Source organism: Brassica napus, chromosome C3, assembly GCF_020379485.1.
Source record: "Brassica napus cultivar Da-Ae chromosome C3, Da-Ae, whole genome shotgun sequence".
Lineage (NCBI taxonomy): Eukaryota > Viridiplantae > Streptophyta > Magnoliopsida > Brassicales > Brassicaceae > Brassica > Brassica napus.
In genome coordinates this window covers 33,402,562-33,423,464 of record NC_063446.1, presented here as the reverse complement: position 1 = coordinate 33,423,464, position 20,903 = coordinate 33,402,562, and the positions used below count along the sequence as shown (strand labels likewise).

Here is a 20,903-nt window from a genome sequence, read left to right as displayed (position 1 = left end):
ATATAGAAATTGTGGGTATACGAGGTTCTCTGAACTCGTTGTGGCGCTTATGATAGCGGAGAGAAATAATGAACTCCTCATTAAAAACCACAATGCCCGACCCACGGGAACCAAAGCATTTCCTGAGGTAAATGCAACGGATATAAAAAATCCGGAAAAAGGAAATTATTCCTATCGTGGGCGTGGTCGTGGCCGTGGTCACAATCGTGGTTTTGGTCGTGGTCGTGGTTATCGATTTAACCGCAACCATGAAAGGAGTAACAACCCAAGAGGAAGGGGATCCAACACATGGAATCGATCTGATCGGGTAAAAGGGAAAGAAACCCAAGAAAACCCTACTCATAAAAATGAGAACGTCTGTTACAGATGTGGATCGAAGGGACACTGGTCTCAAGTATGTCGAACTCCTCGGCATCTATGCCAATTGTACCAAGAATCTATTAAAGGCAAGGCAAAGGAAGTAAATCTCAATGAACACCTTGTGGGTACAACATCGACATACCTCGAATCCTCTGACTTTATGGGAGATTTCGACGAGGCCACTCATCAAAATATTTGAAGTGCTTGTTCTGATCAAGCTTAATAATGCCTAGTGATGCCATAAAATATTATGTATTTCACTTTCAAAATAATGTTGTATTTCAAAATATCTAATGTATAATTATTGTGTACTTGTTATTGATGAATAATATGTTTACTTATGAAAGTTTTTTTTCTTTATTGATATTAACTGTGTGTTACAGAAATGGATAAGAAAGCAAATGGAACAACAACTAAACAAATTGGTAGAGAAGTTTGCATACCAGATAGTGGCACAACGCACACTATACTGAAGGATAAGAGATATTTCTCTACTTTAAAGTCAGTAAAAATGACTATAAACACAATATCAGGTCCTACAGACCTGATCGAAGGAATTGGCAAGGCGAACTTTATGTTGCCTAATGGAACAAAGTTTTCCATAGATAATGCCTTATATTCTCCAAATTCTAAGAGAAATTTGTTGAGTTTCAAAGATATATACCGTCAAGGGTATAACACTCAGTCTGCAACTGAGAATGGAAAGAAGTATTTGTATATAACTTCTGAAAAATCAGGCAAAGGCCTTGTACTGGAAAAATTTCCAGAACTTCCTTCTGGATTGCATCACACTTATATTGATGCTATAGAATCACATCTTGTGATAAAAAGAAATCCAGAAGATGTTACATTATGGCATGATCGCCTTGGTCATCCAGGCACTACAATGATGCGAAAAATCATTGAAAGCTCACATGGTCATTCAATAAAAACCCAAGATATATACCAAAGTAATAAAATGACATGTGATGCGTGTGCTCTTGGGAAATTAATCATAAGACCATCACCAACCAAAATTGACAAAGAATCACCAAAGTTTTTGGAAAGAATCCAAGGTGATATTTGTGGACCAATACATCCACCGTGTGGACCATTCTACTACTTTATGGTATTAATCGATGCATCGAGTAGATGGTCACATGTTTGTTTGTTATCATCTCGAAATATGGCATTTGCGAGATTTCTAACTCAGATAATCAAATTAAGAGCACAGTTCTCAGATTATCCAATTAAAAGAGTTAGATTAGATAACGCTGGTGAATTCACATCCCAAGCTTTTAATGATTATTGTATGGTATCAGGGATTGAAGTAGAGCATTCTGTTGCTCATGTTCATACACAAAATGGTTTGGCAGAATCATTAATTAAACGGCTGCAACTAATTGCAAGGCCATTGATCATGAGATCAAAACTCCCAACCTCTGTATGGGGACATGCTATTTTGCATGCAGAAGCACTAATTCGGATAAGACCAAGTGCATACCATAGATATTCCCCATTACAGTTAGCATTTGGAAAAGAACCAAATATCTCTCATCTAAAAATCTTTGGTTGTGCGGTTTATATTCCAATAGCACCACCGCAACGTACAAAGATGGGACCGCAAAGACGGTTGGGAATATATATTGGCTATGATTCTCCATCAATAATAAGATACCTAGAACCACAAACTGGTGATGTGTTTACGGCACGATTTGCCGATTGTCATTTCAATGAGAAAGAATTCCCAACTCTAGGGGGAGACAATAAACAAGTAGGAAAAGAGATCAAATGGAGTGTACCATCGTTATTACACCTTGATCCTCCTACGAAACAGTCAGAACTAGAAGTTCGACGTATCATGCATTTACAAAATATAGCAAATCAGCTACCAGATGCATTTGCTGATACCAAAATGGTAACTAAATCACATATACCCGCTGCAAATACTCCTGCTCGTATTGAAATACCACAAAATGGTGGAACGGCAGTTGATACACGTGAATCAGGAACACGTTTAAAGCGCGGTAGACCTATTGGTTCAAAGGATAAACTTCCTAGAAAACGTAAGGAATGTGAAAAGCATGATACTCCCAAAATAGCGGAAAATATTTTGGAAGAAGCGAATTGTGAATCGAACGACAATATAGAGCATCATGAATCTGATGGAAATCACGAGATTTCTATCAATTACATCCATAATGGAAAGATATGGAAACGAAATGAGATGGATGATATTGATGACGTTTTCTCATACCTTTTAGCAAAGGAAATAAATGAAGAAAACGAAGATCCAGAACCAAAGTCTGTATATGAATGTCAAAAGAGACATGACTGGATAAAATGGAAAGATGCAATTCAAGTCGAATTAGATTCGCTTAACAAACGAAATGTATTCGGACCTATTGTGCTCACACCCAAAGATGTAAAACCAGTTGGGTACAAATGGGTGTTTGTCCGAAAAAGAAATGAGAAAAACGAGATTACAAGATACAAAGCTCGTCTCGTAGCCCAAGGTTTCTCTCAAAGGCCAGGAATTGATTATGAGGAAACTTATTCTCCTGTTATGGACGCAATCACATTTAGATTCCTGATGAGCCTAGCGGCCAATGAAAATTTAGAAATGCGTCTCATGGATGTCGTTACGGCATATTTATATGGATCATTAGATACTGATATCTATATGAGAATCCCAGATGGATTTAAAATGCCAGAAATGTTAAGTTCCAAACCTAAAGAGTTATGTGCAATAAAATTGCAAAGATCATTATATGGGTTAAAACAATCTGGACGAATGTGGTATAATCGTCTCAGCGAACACTTAACAAAAGAAGGATACACGAATGATCCTATATGCCCTTGTGTTTTCATAAAGAAAACAACATCCGGATTTGTGATAATCGCGGTGTACGTTGATGATCTTAATATTATTGGAACTCAAAACGAAATCCAAAAGGCATCAAACTATCTGAAAGGAGAATTTGAGATGAAAGATCTCGGGCAGACAAAATATTGTCTAGGATTACAAATTGAGCATTCTCAAAAGGGTATATTTGTACACCAGTCTACATATACCAAACGAGTATTGAAACGCTTTAACATGGATAAAGCAACTCCTCTTAGCACCCCGATGGTCGTTAGATCACTTAATGTTGAAAATGATCCGTTTCGACCATCTGAGGAAAATGAAGAAATACTTGGTCCTGAAACTCCATACTTAAGTGCAATTGGAGCTCTTATGTATCTTGCAAATTGTACTCGACCTGACATATCCTTTGCTGTTAATCTTTTAGCGAGATTCAGTTCGTCTCCTACACGAAGACATTGGAATGGAATTAAACATGTCTTTCGTTACCTTCAAGGAACAACTGATTTAGGCTTGTTTTATCCTAAAAGTTCAAAAGGTCAAATGATTGGTTTTGCAGATGCAGGTTATTTGTCAGATCCACACAAAGCTCGATCCCAGACAGGATATGTTTTTACAATTGGAGGCACCGCCATATCTTGGCGTTCTCAGAAGCAGACACTTGTTGCTACTTCTTCAAATCACGCTGAGATCATTGCACTCCATGAAGCAAGTAGAGAATGTGTATGGCTAAGATCAATAAGCCGACACATCTGTTCAAGCAGTGGGATTGACGAAAATACGGAGCCAACTATTCTATATGAAGATAACGCGGCATGTGTTGCTCAAACGAAGGAAGGATATATCAAAAGCGATAGAACCAAACATATACCTCCGAAGTTCTTCTCATACACTCAAGAGCTCGAGAAGAATAAAGAGATTGAAATAAGATATGTTCGATCATGCGACAATGCAGCCGACCTCTTCACAAAATCACTCCCTACCTCGGTATTCAGAAAACACATCCATAACATTGGGATGCGCCATCAGAAGGATCTATGACTGTTCATTCGAGGGGGAGCTTACGTAGTTGTACTCTTTTTACCTTACTATGGTTTTTCCCATTGGGTTTTCCTGGAAAGGTTTTTAACGAGGCAACAAAGACGTTAAGCGAGAGCGGATAGTGACACCGGCCCCCAAGGGAGAGTGTTACGAAAGTAAACAAAAGCGGCCACCGTAATGTTTGAAATAATTAAAGATGTGGGTCCCGCTGCACTATTTGCACAGTAAATTTTCTTCTATATATACGAACGTTTGCGTTCGTTTATAATGCACACCTAAAAACACTTCTATTCTATTCTCTCTCTGTATCAGTGTTATTTCTTTCTACGGGTATAAAATTTTGCCCTTATTTAAATTCCTGCGATACAAATAAATTCCAGTTCTTTTTATAACAATCATCAATTAATTAATTCAGGTTCTATCTCGTACGTATTAAAATATCATCAACAAATTAGTTAAGCTTCTGCCGGGTCAATTAAAAAGAAACAAAATTATTTCAAAAATATATGTCGATTATATGGATCATATATTGATCTTTGATAATCTAATCCAATCATAATATTTAATATTATAATTAATTATACTAAAAATCAAAAATTTAAAGTATGATTGTCAATTGATCGAATCTAAAATAATTAAACTGATACCACATTTATTCAAAGTTCTCTATCTAATACATCGGTGTATATAATATTTCATTGAGATATATAACAAAGTTTACTATGTTCCGCTCCAGTTCAGCAAGTCGTTAAACAAAGTTGACTGATGTACCTAACCGGTTCTTATAAGTCTTTAAACTTGACCGGAACTAAATCCTTGTTTTCCTGCTATTAATTTATTTGAGAAACATAGATTAAGAATCGAGTCCACGTAAGGCATTCCCTTATTTCCACGAGGTAAATGTCAACAAAGATCAACAATCGCCACCACTATATTTCAAAATATTTTCCACTATAAATACCACCATCGCCACAGCAAATATCATCATCAAATAGTTCAGGTTCTATCTTATCTGCGTAAATAAGGATTTTAAAGAAAAATAGAAATCCATCTCTTTTATTCAAGTCGTACCTCTTCTATTATTCTTCAGATAACCATGAAAACAAGTCGTGCATTGATACTTTCATTAATATTTCTTCTACTAATAGGGTTCTACCTTCCGGCAAACGAAGCGCTTAGGTTTTTACCAAAAGAACGTCTTGGCAATTTACAGTTTCTACAAAGAGGTGATCTGCCTCCTTCCGATCCGTCAAGCTGCACACACATCCCCGGAGGCCACGGGCCGCCTTGCCCAGTCCAATAACGCCATTTTGCTGGCCGCGGGCAGGGTGGTATTGCCATGAAATGGACTTAATTATGTCCTACGACATGTTCATATATAGTCACATCTGCCCATAGAGTACTTTTATAATAAGTCATTGTTATGTTACTTATGATTCAAACTGTATAGTGTTGTTTTTTATTCTTATGATTCATTTGTTCGTTCAAAAAAAAAAAGATTCATTTGTTCAATTTCGAAATTGTATAATAAATTTTAATCTTTTATTGATTTATACTCTTATCAGTTGAGATTGAATGAAAAATCACAGTTGTGAGAAAATCTCACATTGGAGAATTAGACAAATAGTGTCTAATATATAAGAGGATGTTTAACTCTAATTAGTACGAAGTCTTTTGGGAAGGAGCTCAAAAGTAAATCCATGCGGGTCAAAGAAACTCAAAGTGGATAATATCGTGCTAATCGGATAATATAGAGTTGAATATGGGTTCACACAATTCCAACAACTGGCATCAGAGCGGTTGACAAGAAATCTGCAAAAAAACCAAAAATATCTTTCGAATAGGAACCTTTTGAGAAGGAAAGCAAAAGTAAGAACAAAAATATCTCTTAACTATATCAACATTCTTGTTTTTGTTTATAGTGAATTGATTTCCTTCATTCATCTCTCAATTTTAAAAAATCAAATATCCATTTGGATGCAGATATATATCTGATACTATTGTGAAACTTACTTTTATCTCTAAGGATGACAAAATTGAACCTAGCTAATAGAGAAAGGTTAATTTGACTTGTTAATGAAGATGGAGTCGTGAAGGAAACACATTAGACTGATATTCTCTATATAAGAATCGTACACGTCATTCTCATATAAATATTTCAATTACGATAAGCTTGTTTTGCCTTTTTTGTGGAAACGCCTTTGCAATATAAGCTTGTTTTGCATTCTATCTAATGGTATTCCTCGTAGAATTGCTTCCGGCTTCACATACATTTTTGAAAGTATAGTTAGAAAAGCAACTATTCTCATATATACATCATCTTGGTTTAATTTTTCTTTGAGGTACTATATGTTGCACATATACAAGCTGGTTCAATATAGGAAAACACGAAAGATCTGAGGGAGACAATAGCGATAAGAATGACTTTAAATTCTCCTTGCATCTCCTACACGTCAATTCTCGTTAACCCCTGCCCATCACCATTCTCTGTTTCTTGTTTTTCAAGATGTAGTTATCAATTAATTTCTCTTATCCACAATAGCTAATATATGATAATTCGATCGACTAAAGGTAAGAACTAAGAAGTAAGAACATAATGATTTTGTATATGGAAACAGTAGACTAGTTATACTTGCAAGATTTGTCCTGTCGAAATATTTTAGTAACACTTAACAAAAGCTGAGACACGAAAAAGTTCAAAAATGTGTAACAAGTTAGATCGCTGGAGTTTACATATAATCTATGCTCGTCTCATCCATTAACTACCAACAGAGTAAACTAGTAAACTTTCCGGCAGATATTGTAGCCAGACACCAAACTTGAACGGTAGGGTTTCCGAGCATCGAAAATTGAGAAATTAAGCTGGCAACTGGAGCTTTTTGTTGTTCTTCCAGCTGCAAACATAAAACCGAGAAAAAGCAGCAGTCAAAGGCAGAGGATTAGAGTTAAGGAATAACCAAGTTAGGAACAAGAGGAGAAGATGAGTTAAATCTGTTTTACCTTAGGAAATAGTAATAGAAGAAGTCGGCATAGAGCAATGTTTGAACAAGCCCCGCGATCCATGCTGCATCAAATCGTTATCACACAGTTTTAGTTCACAAAGCATAATTAAAAAACAACAAATATTGCAAAAACGTGAATACTGAGAGGGGATGATGCAGTCATGTAGCAAAGAGGCTAAAACATATATATCTACTGAAATCCAAATGCTAACTCTACTTGACCTTAGGGGCTAAGATACACGAAGCAATAGCGAGGAAGGTAAAGGTAGTCATACTTATCCAGTGAACAAAGTGTGGCTCAGTGAAGTAGCGGTAGATCCAGTTTAAGATGTACAATCCCCTGTAACCCCTGTAAGAAGATGACACAAATCAAGATAAGCTAAAGAAGAAGTAAGATCACTTTCCAGCTTGTGAGATGAGACTGTGTACCCAAGGAGAAATATGTACTGCCCAGTCAAGTTATCAATGTTTCTAGTCCTTTGAAGCAAGACAAGCTGAGGTAATATAGCAACAGCCTCCAAGTACAACGAAAACGTCCACAGTACCTAATAATTGGAAAGCAGAGACACCAATAAGCCTTGTCAAACTTAGCAGTAACTTCTTTAACAAGAAGAGAAACAAACAAACCTCGAGAAAGGTGAACTTTTCGTGAATGAGAAGAGCTAAGAGAAGGCAAGGAAGCACGAGGAACCAATGGCGAAAGGTATCTTGCTCCCTGTCGTAAGTCCTCTGGACAGCCTTATGATACCTCATGTACCAAACAATCGAGAAGGAGCTTCCTAAGAAGACCAACTTCATGAAGGTGTTGTAGACAGAGACAAAGCTCGTGAAAATATCCAAATAACGCGTAGCGAAGACGATTGCATAGAGTTCTTGAGTCTTCAATGACACACCTGCCAAAAAAAAAAAAAGATATCATAAACCTAACGAATCTCGATTGTCAGGATCCATTTCATTTTGAGATCAATCTCTCCTGAAACTCGAATTGGATCCGTAATTTCTACAATCGAAACTGACCGTATGTGGGATTTACGGAATCGAGTGAGAATCGAATCATTTGGCCAACGTCAATTTTGGAAAACAACCTAAACTTGAAGGAGAATGGAGATACCAGCGCAGGATTTGATGGTGTGGATCTTGAGGAGCAAGACGAGGACACTGGCCAGGTGAGTCATATCAGCTGCTAATCTGAAAATGTTCATCTTCTTCGATCGATCGATGCTGAATCTCTAATCCTCTCCTTCCTTCCTTCTTTCTTCTTCTAGGGTTCAGTGAAAGCTCGTTTCCACACTAGGGGGTCGTCGGTCCGTGCTAGATCTCGTTAGTGGCGTTTCCACGAACACTTCTCCCGTGGTCAGAAAAATGAAAGGAACCTTCTCGTTGTTGGGCCTACTTTTGGGTTATTATTATATCTTATCAATTACCTAACCGGATGCTATCGGTTTTGATACATAACCGGTGTGTATCTAGATTTACCAAAAGTAAAGTAACTTCTTTTTTTTTGGTAACACTAAAGTAAAGAAACTTTATTGGAAATTTGAGCATATAACCAAAAAATAAAGATTCGGGGATTAGTATTTCTAAATCTTCATTATTTCAATATAGCGCTTCTTGCAAAACAATTGTGGAGACTAATTCATTATATGAACTCTTTACTAGCACGTGTTCTAAAAGAGAGATACTATAATCACACTTCTCCATTAGAAGATCGGCGTACATACTCACCATCATATGGATGGCGTAGTATTATGGCAGCAAGACCTCTACTCATACTGGGTCTACGGAAGACAATTGGTACGGGACAAGATAAGGGTTTGGAGTGAGTCTTGGGTTCCAGATGAAGTGGCCCGACCTCCTAGACCTGCTGACCATATTGTATACCGACTACCTCAACTCCTTGTTCAGTCCTTTATTAGGAATGATACCAAGGAGTGGGATACCAAGGAGTGGGATACACAACTTTTACGGGATTTTTTTCACCCAGATGATATCCCTTTGATACTTGGGCTGAAACCCTCTTGCTCTCGGGCTCTGGATGGATATGTTTGGAACCACACAAAATCAGGAGTTTATTCTGTTAAAACCGGATATGACCTACTCCGATCGACCAAGTTGAATCTTTCACAAGGAATTATAGAACCAAATATCACAGGCCTACAAAGCCATGTGTGGAAGATAAAGGCCCCGAGCAAGATGAAGCATTTTTTGTGGCAAGCTATCTTGGGCTGTGTGGCGACGGCAGAGATGCTCATGTATAGACACCTGGGCACCGATAGGAGTTGTCCTAGATGTGCTGGTCCAATGGAGTCGATTAATCATCTTCTTTTTGAATGCCCCCAGCCCTTCAGGTTTGGGCTTTATCGGACTATCCTTCCCTTCCGGGTTACTTCCCGAGTACATCCATATATCAAAACATGAACTTCCTATTTTGGAAGAGAAAAGAGGTGGCTCCTTTGAGACCACAATTCGATACATTCCCATGGATCTGTTGGTACATTTGGAAGGCGAGGAACGACAAACTCTTTAATGGAAAATACGCATCCCCAATCGATATTCTTCAACACGCGTCTCTTGAGGCAGAATGTTGGAGAAAAGCAAATGAAAAGGAGGAAGCAAATGAGGATCAGGACGATTCCCCTACTACAGAGATTGAGACAGTGCCTCCTTGGATCCCCAGAATCCCTACATGTCAAATTGATGCATCATGGATCAATAATGGCAGCGTTAGTGGCTTATGGTGGAGTCTTAAGGATCAAATGGACTCAGAATACTTCGGATTAAGGGCGTGTCACAGGAGCCTCTCAGCTTTGCATGCTGAGATGGAAGGTTTACTTTGGGCAGCCTCTTGTATGAGAAACAAAAGGATAACATCGATACGGTTCGAGACGGACTGCTCGGACTTAGTGGATATGACAGAAAACCCGATGGATTGGCCAACATTTACGGCAGAGATCGAGGCTTTCCAGAGGCTACATTAGGATTTTGAGGATGTGAGTCTGTCTCATATTCCTCGGAGTCGGAATGGTCGGGCAGATGCGTTAGCAAAGAGTGCAAGGACCAGAGGCTACTTGTTTTCCCATATAGATCAGACCCGGACAGATAGAGATGCTCTCAGGAGAATCGGCTCGTCTGTTCTCCACTTGATCTAGCTTAGATGGATAAACGACAAAAAAAAAAAACAAACAAACAAAAAAAATATATATATCTCACTAACTAACCATATGACCTTCTCTCTCCTCCTTTTTCTTCCTATCTCTTTCTCTCTATCCTCTTGCTACAAAACTTATATTTTTCCCAATATAGTCATTCAGCATATTAACCGTAACTTTATTTACAGCATTGACTACTTATTTACCCATTCATTTAATTATGTTGACTTTTTTAGTGTTACTTAATTGAGTGATTTGTTTTTTAAACAGCAAGTTATTTATTATTTATTCCATGAGACTGTCAAAGCCCGAAAGATAGAGAGCCCAACAAAAGTAAAACGAAAGCCCAGACCCATAACTCGAAGTTGAAGAGAGAGAGAGAGAGAGAGAGAGAGAGAGAGAGAGAGAGTCGCACACTGCTTCGAGGAGAGAGAGAGAGACCGAGAAAAAAAAAACATCAGCAAGAACAACCCAAAAAAAAAAATCTCCCGAGAGGGAAACCAAAATTGAAAAGAGGAAATTCATGGAGAAGCTTCTTGTTTCCCTGAGAAATCGATTTCTTCTTCGAATTGAAGCTTAAACAAAGGGTCTGTTCATTCTTCAGGGAAACCCTAGGAGAGAGAGAGAAGAAGCTAATTTTAGATTGGTGATTGCCCGAGCGAGTTCTGTGCCCTAGCTTTTTGCCTCACGTCAAAATTCAGGTCCTTCACTCTTCTTCGAGTTTCTTTCTGATTAGGGCAATGTTGATTGAGTCGTCTTTGTAACTCTTACCTCCTTTTAGCTTATAAATGTGGAACAGTGTTCGTGGGCACTTCATTAACTAGCTCAGCAGATCATTTAATAGTTTGTGCAACATTGGTATCTAAGAGCCTTTATCTACTACTGAGTCTGTCTTTTATATTTAATGGCGTGATCTTCGTTATACTGGAAGCGAATGATTATCTGAAAGAATCTTTATTTGTTTTTTTTTTTCAGTTAAGGTGTTGAAGTAATGGGACATCATCCAAGGTGGTGATGCATGGAAGCGTTTCGGGATATGTTCTAGTAAATGCTGAGGTTGATTCCATGGGAGGAGTTATCGATAGTGGAGGTGGTGGTATTGGTCTCAAAACGTCTCCCACTGCTATTGAGAAGGCTCAAGCGGAGTTAAGGTATTTTAGTTTGAGACGCTCTACTTCCTCTGCGATGTGTTTAAACACTCTACAGTGTGTAACGGAGACGCTTCTTTCTAACAGGCAAGAGTATGATGTCCGGGAGGAAAGAAGGAGAGAACTGGAGTTTCTCGAGAAAGTATGATTACATCTTTGCTGTTTCCCTCTTCTCTTTCCTTTGGGGAAACTTATTTTACTCTTCTATCTGCTTCAGGGAGGTAATCCCTTGGATTTCAAGTTTGGTGTTGCAACTTCGCTTAGCTTCCAGTCTACATCACTCACAGATCAGCAAGCAGAGCATTTTCTAAACAGGTACATTCCGTTTTGTTATAGTTTCCTATTATATGTTATGGATTGACTCATCACTTTTAACGTATAAACCCTACAGTGAAGTCAAGGATAGTTTTGCTATGACTGCCTCACCACATGGAGACTCCGCGGAGAGTAGTGGTAGACCCGCAGTTCCTACAGTTTCTGAACCCAATACAGCGGATAATCTTTTACTGTTTGATTCTGGAAACAAGTCAGTTGAGGGAGAAAACAGTTCGAAATATCCTAATAGGCAAAACAGGACGTCAGAGTCAGAACGGTCTTCCAAAGCGAACACCAACCAGAATACCAAAGAAACAGAGGATTCTGCAATCTTTCGACCGTATGCTCGTAGGAACAGAACAAAGATAAATCGGGATCCAGCACGGTCAAGTTCTATGGATTTGATTCAGAACCGTGGTGGTCTTGCAACGTCTCTCTCTGCTCGCAGAGGATCAGTTGACGGAAAGGGTTGTATTCCTGACGCAGCCAATCAAAAGGATAAGCAAACAACCTCTGTGTCTTGTCCAGTATTTGGAAATTCAAATGGTACCATTGTTCCGACAAATGTAGCTCCTACCAATCTGCTGAATACCAAGGTGGATGGTGAACCTATCGTACGAGAGAGTGCTGCTGTATCCAGAACTAGTCTGATGAAAGATGAAGCAGACGTTACATGTAGAAAAACCTCCGCAGATTTGCCTTTTGAAGAGGCTGGGAAAAAGGCAGACCTAGTTTTGAATAGTACAGAGATTGGTTCTCCCAAAGCTGCAGTAATAGCTGGCCAGAAAAATAATTATACCCAATCGAATGAGCTAGGATATTCTACCGGAGAAAAAGAAAGTTTGACAGATAGAGGAGCTGCAGGGACAAAAGGGTTAGAGCCTTCTCGTGCTAACAAGTTAGAAGTAGATGTAGATACTGAAAGAGGTCTTTATAGAGTGGACAAACTGGACTCAGATGAAAACTCTGTGCAGAAGGCTTCAAGAGTAGAGGGGTTGCTTAATCATACAGTTGGTGAACTGATGATTGAGGATGAGACGGGTCGATCTACCACCATTACTGGTGAGTGCAGCCCTACGCGTGAACTGCAGATAAATTCGGTTAAAATTGAAAATGAAAACTACAGAAGTACACCTGAGCTTCAAAATGAAGAGAAATATTCTGACACTGAGAATGGCAAGGAAGGTGGTAGTGTTTTAGCTAACAATCCTAGTAGCTCCTTGCACCCTGCAATACCTCAGGCATCTGTAGACGCAAATTCCAGCGTGGTTGGTAATAATGTATTGTCAGGAACTGACGTTGAAGCATTAAAACATCAGCCTAGCTCAGATGAAGGCTCAAAGGTCTTAGATAATGTGAAGGAAGACTCTATTCTTGAGGAGGCACGAATTATACAGGTTTTCTTTTTCAACTTGGCTTGATGATCATGATCTTAAGCTGTTGAGCTTTCTAGTTACTTATATACCTCTTCATCTTTTTTATGTCTGGTATAATACACTAACAGTTAAAGAGAAGAAGAATTGCCGAGTTATCTTGTGGTACTGCACCACTGGAGGTTCGTGAGAAATGTCAATGGGATTTTGTCCTCGAAGAAATGGCATGGCTGGCAAATGATTTTGCGCAGGTATGGTCTAGTTGAATCAGCTTTCTGATTAAAATTCTATATAGCTGCATGGAAATTGCTGCATTCTGTGGATTGTTGTTCTGTTTGTTTCCAGTAGCATCTGGACGTTCCTATGCATAAATGAGCTTGTCCACATGTTGGCGGAACATTTTTCATTGATATTGCATGTTCTTTATTTTCACATTTTTCTTTTTGTCTTCTAGGAGCGTCTTTGGAAGATGACTGCTGCTGCACAAATTTGCCATCGAGTTGCTTTGACTTCTCAGTTGAGGTTGGAGAAACAAATTCAGTACAGAAAGCTGAAAAATATAGCTTCAATCCTATCTAATGCTGTCTTGGAATTTTGGAGCTCTGTGGAGGTTCCTAGGGAGCTGGAGAAGACAAACTTGAGAAATAATAAGGTATTTCACTCACAGCCCTCTTTTGTGGTTTTTGATGGCAATGGTGATCATGTGGCTCTTCCCTTTTTTCTAAAAAAAAGATCAGAATTATGCATATTTAAACACATGCATACACATACATACACAGTTGTTAAATGGAAGTATTGACAACATCAATGTCCTGAAATCATATTGTTTTCTGTCTACACTGCAAGCAATCTACTGATAAATCCTTTGTTGAATTTATTAGCCGTAACTTTCTTATCTTATTGAATTGTCTTCCATTTACCTCTAAGAATCCTTGGTTCTTTTGCTATCTATGTTATTATTTTGTAAACTTAATGGTATCTTGCGTTGTAATACCGTGCCCATCTGCAGGAGACGAGCCAAGAATCTAATTGTGATAGTGGCAGAAAATGTTTTGCTGCGGGTGTCAGGGAGTATGCAAGTAGATTCTTGAAGTATAACAACTCTTCTGTTCCCTATCATTCAGCTGCACCATCGACACCCGACCACGTGTGTGACCCAGAAATATTGGATGTATCTCTTGCTGATCATCAGCTAACAGAAGTATGAAATTTTGTTAACTTTTCTGCAGTCTCAGTTGAAAATATTGCTGAAGATAGCTCTATATTATAGCTGATTGAGCTTTGTTACTGTGCAGGAAAGCCTATTTTATTCAGTTCCATCGGGTGCAATGAAGGTGTACCAAATATCTATTGAGACCCATCTCGCACGCTGTGAGGTATTTTAGATTGTTCTGTGCTAGGAGCTCTCATGTTGTAATGTTGATTACACATTTTCCTGAAATTTTAAATCTGGTATCCCAAGATATTTAACAGTATGTATTTGTTCCCAGAAGTATGGAAACAGCATGAAGGAGGAGGTTGATACATCAGGCTATGATGCTGCTGGAGGTATGAACAATTATTGGTTGGTTAAGCTTCACCTGCTAGTTAATAATTTACTGACATTTTTTCTCCACTGTAGATATAGAATACGATGTCACAGCGTTTGATGAGGATGAAGGAGAAACGAGTGCCTATTATCTTCCTAGAGCTTTCGAGTGCAGCAAATCATTTAATTTGAGCCACAAAAAAAGGAAGAATTTGATGAAGTCACATTCTGCCCGGTCTTATGATCTTGGAGCTGATTATGTAAACTACACAGGTGGGTCTAACTCATCCAATTTGATGGCGAGAAGGCCTGGTAGTAATATAAATGCCGGCTCAGTTCCGACGCGCGTGCGCACTGCTTCCAGGCCGAGGATTGTGGGTTCATTTGGATATGCTACTGCTGGGAGCTTACCAGTGCCGTCAAAGACAGATGCATCTAGTGGGGATACTGGTTCTTTTCAGGATGAACAAAGTAGTTTGCCTGGTGGATCAGCATTTCAAAAAGGCACAGAGGTTGAATCAAGTGGTACCTTTGAGAAGCAGCTACCTTATGACATGGCTGAAACGTCAGGAAAACCTAAAAAGAAGAAGAAGATTCATCTGGTAGTTTGCAATTTGCGCATCTCTTACTTTTTTTGCTAAGAATAGTTGCTATTAGTTTTACCATACATTGCATAATTTCAATTTCATTTGTTGCAGGGGTCTGCTTATGACCAAACCTGGCATCTCGATTCATCAGTCCATGCTGAACAGGTGATTTCATTGGTAAAATCTTATGAACAAATGTTTAGGAAAAGTATGCCTGAATTTCAGGTGGTGTGTTGTAATGGATGTTAATGCTTGACTAGCTTTTGCTAAAATGAAAATTTTGCTACATGTTGGATTGGTTTGATGTTTGTAGCCTATTCTTGGGATTGAAATGTTTACAAATTTATTATTTGCTTCCGTTTTTCATATTTTTTGTAATTAGATCTTTAAGTTAGGATAGTTGTCAAATATGTACCATGTACCAGTACTAGTAATGGACTTCCCATAAAAGGTTTTAATTTGTCCTTATTTTGGCAGAAGGACCACTGTAAGAAGCGACCAGAGAATCATTTCGATACGAATGGTATTATTTGCAACTTCGTTTTTACTCTGATGCATTGTAACTATAAAAATAAAAAGCTGGATACTGTGTAGTTAACTAGTTATAAACCTAGAGTAGAAGGTTGTAATTTGGATTGATTCAACTGTTTCTGGAAACTTGCATAAGTTTGCTGCTTTATCGACATATTCCCTTTTTATGCCTCAATGCCTTGTTTTTAATTCTTTGACATATCTTGGTTGTATCGTATAAGGTCTGTACGGTCATCATGCAAAGAAGCAAAAGACCACCAAGCAATTGGTTGAGAACAATTTTGATGGGGCCATGGGTCTCACTGGATCAATTCCTTCTCCGGCAGCTTCCCAGATGAGCAATATGTCCAACTCCAACAAATCTATCAAATTTATTGGAAGTCGTGATAGGGCCAGAAAAATAAAAGGCCTCAAGGTATATGCTGTTGAAGTTTTGCTAACTCCTCCAGTCGCTTTATTTTAAGACTTTTTTAACTTGAAATTTGGATTTACGCAGATTTCTTCCAGCCAGCATGGCTCTGGAACTACTTGGTCACAATTTGAGGATCAGGTGTTCTATTTGTCATCTTCCTTAACATCGATATACTGTTAGCTTGCTCTATGAATATCTAATTATTTTCCACCTTTTAGGCGCTTGTTGTCTTGGTGCATGACATGGGCCCTAACTGGGAGCTCATTAGTGATGCAATGAATAGCGCTCTCAAAATTAAGGTAAATGCATGTTATTTTGAAAAATTATGGGATTCTTCTATTGATTTCACTTTTTGTTTCTTTTCTAGTGAACATGTGGGATTCGTTACTGACTGATTTGATCTGACTATTGGTATCCGTTTTTTTCCAGTGTATATATCGTAATCCGATTGAGTGCAAGGAGCGGCATAAGATTCTGATGGACAAGACTGCGAGTGATGGGGCTGATAGTGCTGAAGATTCGGGGACTTCACAGTCTTATCCATCCACTTTGCCTGGCATCCCGAAGGTTTTCCCTTAGCTCTGAAACGCTGAATAAAGTGTCCACTATGTTTAGATTAATTCAGATACCCATTGTATGTTTGTATATTCAGGGAAGTGCAAGACAGTTGTTTCAGCGACTGCAAGGGCCAATGGAGGAAGATACCCTAAAATCCCATTTTGAGAAGATTTGTTTAATTGGGAAGAAGCTACACTGTAGAAAGACACAGGTTGGTTCACCTAGTACTTTGTTACTGTTTTGCAAGCTTGTAACCTGAAACTAGTGGACTTTCTTTCTGCATTTGCTTTTCCATTTTTATTTCAACGGTTGTGTAGCAATAGTGATAGTTCAAGTTTTCGTTTCTCTCTTGTTGGAAGAATACTGTATGGGTCTGAACTTATAGTTCCAGAATCTTCTCACGAAATTAGGTTTTTAAGCTGCACTGGAGATGGAAAACGCTTTTGCTTATAGAAATCCGAGATATAGAATTTGAGAAGATAGTCTGTCTTCTCTTTTTATAGTCAGAGTCTATTATGCTGTAGAACAGTAGAAGGCATGTTTCAAAGCATATCTGTAAACTTGGCTAACATTTGCTAAAGTCATTAATAATTCTAAAGTAATTTTGTTTTCTTGTTACTAATTATGTCTGTTTTCTACTGTTTCATCGATCTTCAAGAATGATGGTCGGGATTCAAAGCAGATAGTACCAGTTCACAATTCACAAGTCATGGCTCTTTCTCAAGTATTCCCGAATAATCTGAATGGAGGTGTTCTAACGTAAGTTTTGGTGTTTCCGTTATATATAATTTCCTGACAACTACTTCCGCGAATCTGATATTTTACTACTCTCTGGATGAAGGCCCCTTGATCTCTGTGATGCGTCAACTTCAGGTCAAGATTTATTTTCACTTGAAAGTCCAGGTTCACATCCGGGTCTTCCAATGTTGAATCAAGGGACACCAGTGCTCCCTTCTTCTGGAGCCACTCCATCCACTTCTGGATCATCTGGTGTGGTTCCGGGTAACAATTTACCAACCACACCTGGTCTACACAGTGCTTCTCCAAGGTAGACAGTGGTTTGGGTGAATGCGCACGTTTCTGCATCTCCGCTCAATGAACTCGAGGATTGTTACTTCTTTGGTTGTTTATATATATTTTTTTTCCTTTTTCAGGGATGGTAGATTCAACGTTCCTAGAGGGTCTTTGCCACTTGATGAACAACACAGACTCCAACGGTTTAATCAGATGTCATCGGGTAAAAACCTGCAGCAGAATTCTATATCAACTCATGGAGCTGTCTCCGGATCCGGACATTGCGTGGTTCCTGGTGTAAACACCATGGGTGTAAGTGGAACGAACAGGGGCACACCCATGTCGAGGTCTGGCTTTCAAGGGATTGGCTCACCAGCAATGCCAAATACTGTTAGCATGATGTCCTCTGGTATGGTGGGAATTTCAAACACTGGTAATATTAACTCTGGAAGAGGAGCTTCTCCAAGAAACTCCATGGTCAGGCCGCCTCGTGAAGCCGTTCAGCATATGATGCGGGTAAGCTACTTGGTTTTTGTTTGCTTCTATGGTAACTATTACAGTTAGGTTTTAAGATTACTTGCATGCGGGAAAGTAGCATAATAATTACCTATTTTCTTACTTGACCACCCGGGCTAATTTATTCAGCGCTTCTGATTGTTTTGTCTACCGCTACTCGAATGACTTTTTGAAACTGCTTGGCATCATAACGAATAATCCAGTGAAGATGAAAACTGATATGCCTGAGTTTCTGATGCAGGCTGCTCAAGGGAACAGTCAGCGGATCCCAGCTTTCGGTAGTTTGAGTTCTGGATTTACCAACAACCAGACAACTTCTGTTCAGTCGTACCCAGGCCATGTTTCCCAGCAGCATCAGATGCCACAGCAGTCGCATGTTCTTGGCAACTCGCATAATCCTCAGCTCCAAAGCCCAAGCCTAAGTCATGCCACTGGGGCACAGCAAGACGGATTTGCTCTCCGTCAAAGGCAAATGCACCAGAGGTATATGCAACAGCAACAGCAACAGCAGCTTGCAGCATCTAATACTACTGTGCCACATGGACAACAACAACCTCAGGGAACTTCTATTTCTCCTCCTCCACAAAAAAGTCCTCAGACTCAACCACCTGTTTCGCCTCAGCCATTACCAATCCCTCCAGTGTCTACCTCTCCTAATAGTGCTATGGCCCAACAGAACCCTCAAAAATCTCAGTTGCCGCTTCATGGTCTTGGTAGGAATCCTCAGTCTGGTGCTCTTGGAATGAACAACCAATCTGGAAAACAACGGCAGCGGCAACACCACCAGCAATCTGGAAGACAACATCCACACCAGCGACAGCCAACGCAAGGTCAACAGCCGAGTAAACAATCAAAGGGGATGGGTAGAGGAAACATGATCCATCAGAACATCACTGTTGATCAGTCACACCTGAATGGTTTCACCATGCCCCCATCAAGTCAGGGTACCGAAAAAGGAGAGGCAGTGGTTCCAGTTAGGTCTGATCAGCAACTGCCAAAAGCATTTCCTGGAGCTACATCTCCGTCCCAACAACAACAACAAGTACAGTTACCTTCAGACGATTGCATTCAAGGCCAGAGCTCACCTGCGGTCTCTAGTCCGTCAATTTCACCGGCAGTTGCACCTTCCAACCATCAGCATTTATTGCTACACCAAAAGCAGCGCCAGGTGCAGCCAACAGCTCAGCGAATTGTTCATCAGAATCATCTAGGGAACTCTGATTTATCAAGGAAGTCCCAAGCTGAGTTTGTGCCACGTGTTCCGCAGTCTGTCACCAATACCACTAGTAGTATGAGTACGAGCAAGGGTATGCCTGAAGTGAGTGATGATTCGAAAAAAGTTAAAGCAGTTGGTTCTACTGCTGTGCCTTCTCCAAATCCATTGGAACCTCCATCAAATGCCGCCTCTGTGCAAAGCGCTGCTCCTAAAGTAGTAAACAGTTCTAATACAGATTTAGCTTGTAGTAAGAAGCATTTGCCTGCTGGCGTACCTTGTCAGGAGCTCAAGGGCGTAATACAGAGACAGCCATCCCTACCTTCAGTAGAACAGAGACGACCAAAGTTGCCAGAGCAGCTGACTGTACAAAATCAGAAACATGTTGCTTCTGATCATCAGCCTCCTCAACTAGAAGAAGCACAAAAACTACCGTCTCCCAAACCTCCTGAGACAAAAGTGGAATGAGAGGCACATCAGATGAAAAACCTAGAACCTCGAGTAGTTGTAAATCCTGCAAAGGGTTATGCTGGCCCTTACCGACGGCCATGTACAGGTACTCAGAAACTGGTTTGTACAGAGTCGGATCCTCACTGTGGCATTAAACATCATCAAGTGGGTGGTCTTTGGATTTGGCTGAGATGGTGTATAACTTAAACATTGTTTTGGTCCAGCCAAAGTAGATTGTAAACTCTGCAGGTTGAGTTTGCATATTCGATGAGGGCAGAGGAAGATAAACGGGGAAAGAAGGTGGATAGATAGTAGATTCATGATGGTCTTTTTGACATCTTTTGAACACAAGGGAGAAAGGGTATTATGTATGTAAATTACCACCGCATCATAGAGTGAAGTCCCTTCTTCTTGCTTCTCATCTCTTGGTTTGGGAGAGTGGAAACAGTTTATAATGTTTTGTATAGAAGTCTGCTCTTCCACCCACTCTTTTTTTTATTTGTTTCCTCATCATGTGGCATATATTTAGGGCCTTTAGAAGCCTTTTCTTTTTGTTTGTTCCTTTCTAATTTCTACTCTTGTGGGTTTAGGTTAGTTTAATTTAAATGTATTATTGTTGTTCTTTCTTTTTATGGTTAAATGGGAAAGCAAACAAAAGAGACCATATGTTTCCAAGCTGCCATGACATTGGATTACATATGCATATCTTGATTAGACCAGCACAAAATGTTATCTTTTGTTTTGTTAAGGTACCAACACTTTTCGTGTTGAACTAACTTTGTGAGATTAACAAAATTGCATACATAGAAATGTTATTGACATTATTTTACAATGTCAACAAAATTGTATGGGGCTGGTGAA

The 20,903-nt window shown here is 39.3% G+C and overlaps 3 protein-coding genes across 7 annotated transcripts; 2 read left to right on the top strand and 1 right to left on the bottom strand.

Annotated features, from left to right (window-relative positions):
* Window positions 1-4,162: 4,162 nt before the first annotated feature.
* Window positions 4,163-7,142, top strand: LOC111204009. The gene has a single exon (XM_048751096.1). The coding sequence runs from the start codon at window positions 5,343-5,345 to the stop codon at window positions 5,547-5,549; it is 207 nt and encodes a 68-aa protein (XP_048607053.1). The 5' UTR covers window positions 4,163-5,342; the 3' UTR covers window positions 5,550-7,142.
* LOC106447401 (ER lumen protein-retaining receptor B) lies at window positions 6,833-8,665 on the bottom strand. 2 transcript variants are annotated; one of them, XM_013889318.3, is made up of 6 exons: window positions 8,360-8,665; window positions 7,876-8,141; window positions 7,678-7,793; window positions 7,524-7,597; window positions 7,247-7,310; window positions 6,833-7,140 (listed from the first exon to the last, which is right to left on the bottom strand). In XM_013889318.3, the coding sequence occupies exons 1-6, from the start codon at window positions 8,448-8,450 to the stop codon at window positions 7,104-7,106; spliced, it is 648 nt and encodes a 215-aa protein (XP_013744772.1). In that variant the 5' UTR covers window positions 8,451-8,665; the 3' UTR covers window positions 6,833-7,103. The 2 variants fall into 2 exon arrangements, with proteins under 2 accessions (XP_013744772.1, XP_022555393.1); XM_022699672.2 differs by having other exon boundaries at window positions 8,266-8,613.
* Window positions 8,666-10,790: 2,125 nt separating this feature from the next.
* On the top strand, window positions 10,791-20,717 carry LOC106447400 (chromatin modification-related protein EAF1 A). 4 transcript variants are annotated; one of them, XM_013889317.3, is made up of 22 exons: window positions 10,791-11,098; window positions 11,373-11,548; window positions 11,633-11,687; window positions 11,763-11,860; window positions 11,937-13,257; window positions 13,365-13,484; window positions 13,688-13,885; window positions 14,243-14,434; window positions 14,529-14,609; window positions 14,727-14,781; window positions 14,855-15,363; window positions 15,460-15,513; window positions 15,826-15,871; window positions 16,101-16,294; window positions 16,376-16,429; window positions 16,510-16,590; window positions 16,721-16,858; window positions 16,944-17,060; window positions 17,508-17,608; window positions 17,691-17,897; window positions 18,004-18,379; window positions 18,621-20,717. In XM_013889317.3, exons 2-22 carry the CDS (start codon window positions 11,412-11,414, stop codon window positions 20,058-20,060), a joined length of 5,574 nt encoding a protein of 1,857 aa, XP_013744771.1. In that variant the 5' UTR covers window positions 10,791-11,098; window positions 11,373-11,411; the 3' UTR covers window positions 20,061-20,717. The 4 variants fall into 4 exon arrangements, with proteins under 4 accessions (XP_013744771.1, XP_048607051.1, XP_013744770.1 ...); XM_048751094.1 differs by having other exon boundaries at window positions 15,460-15,525; XM_013889316.3 differs by having other exon boundaries at window positions 14,724-14,781.
* The last annotated feature ends 186 nt before the right edge of the window (window positions 20,718-20,903 follow it).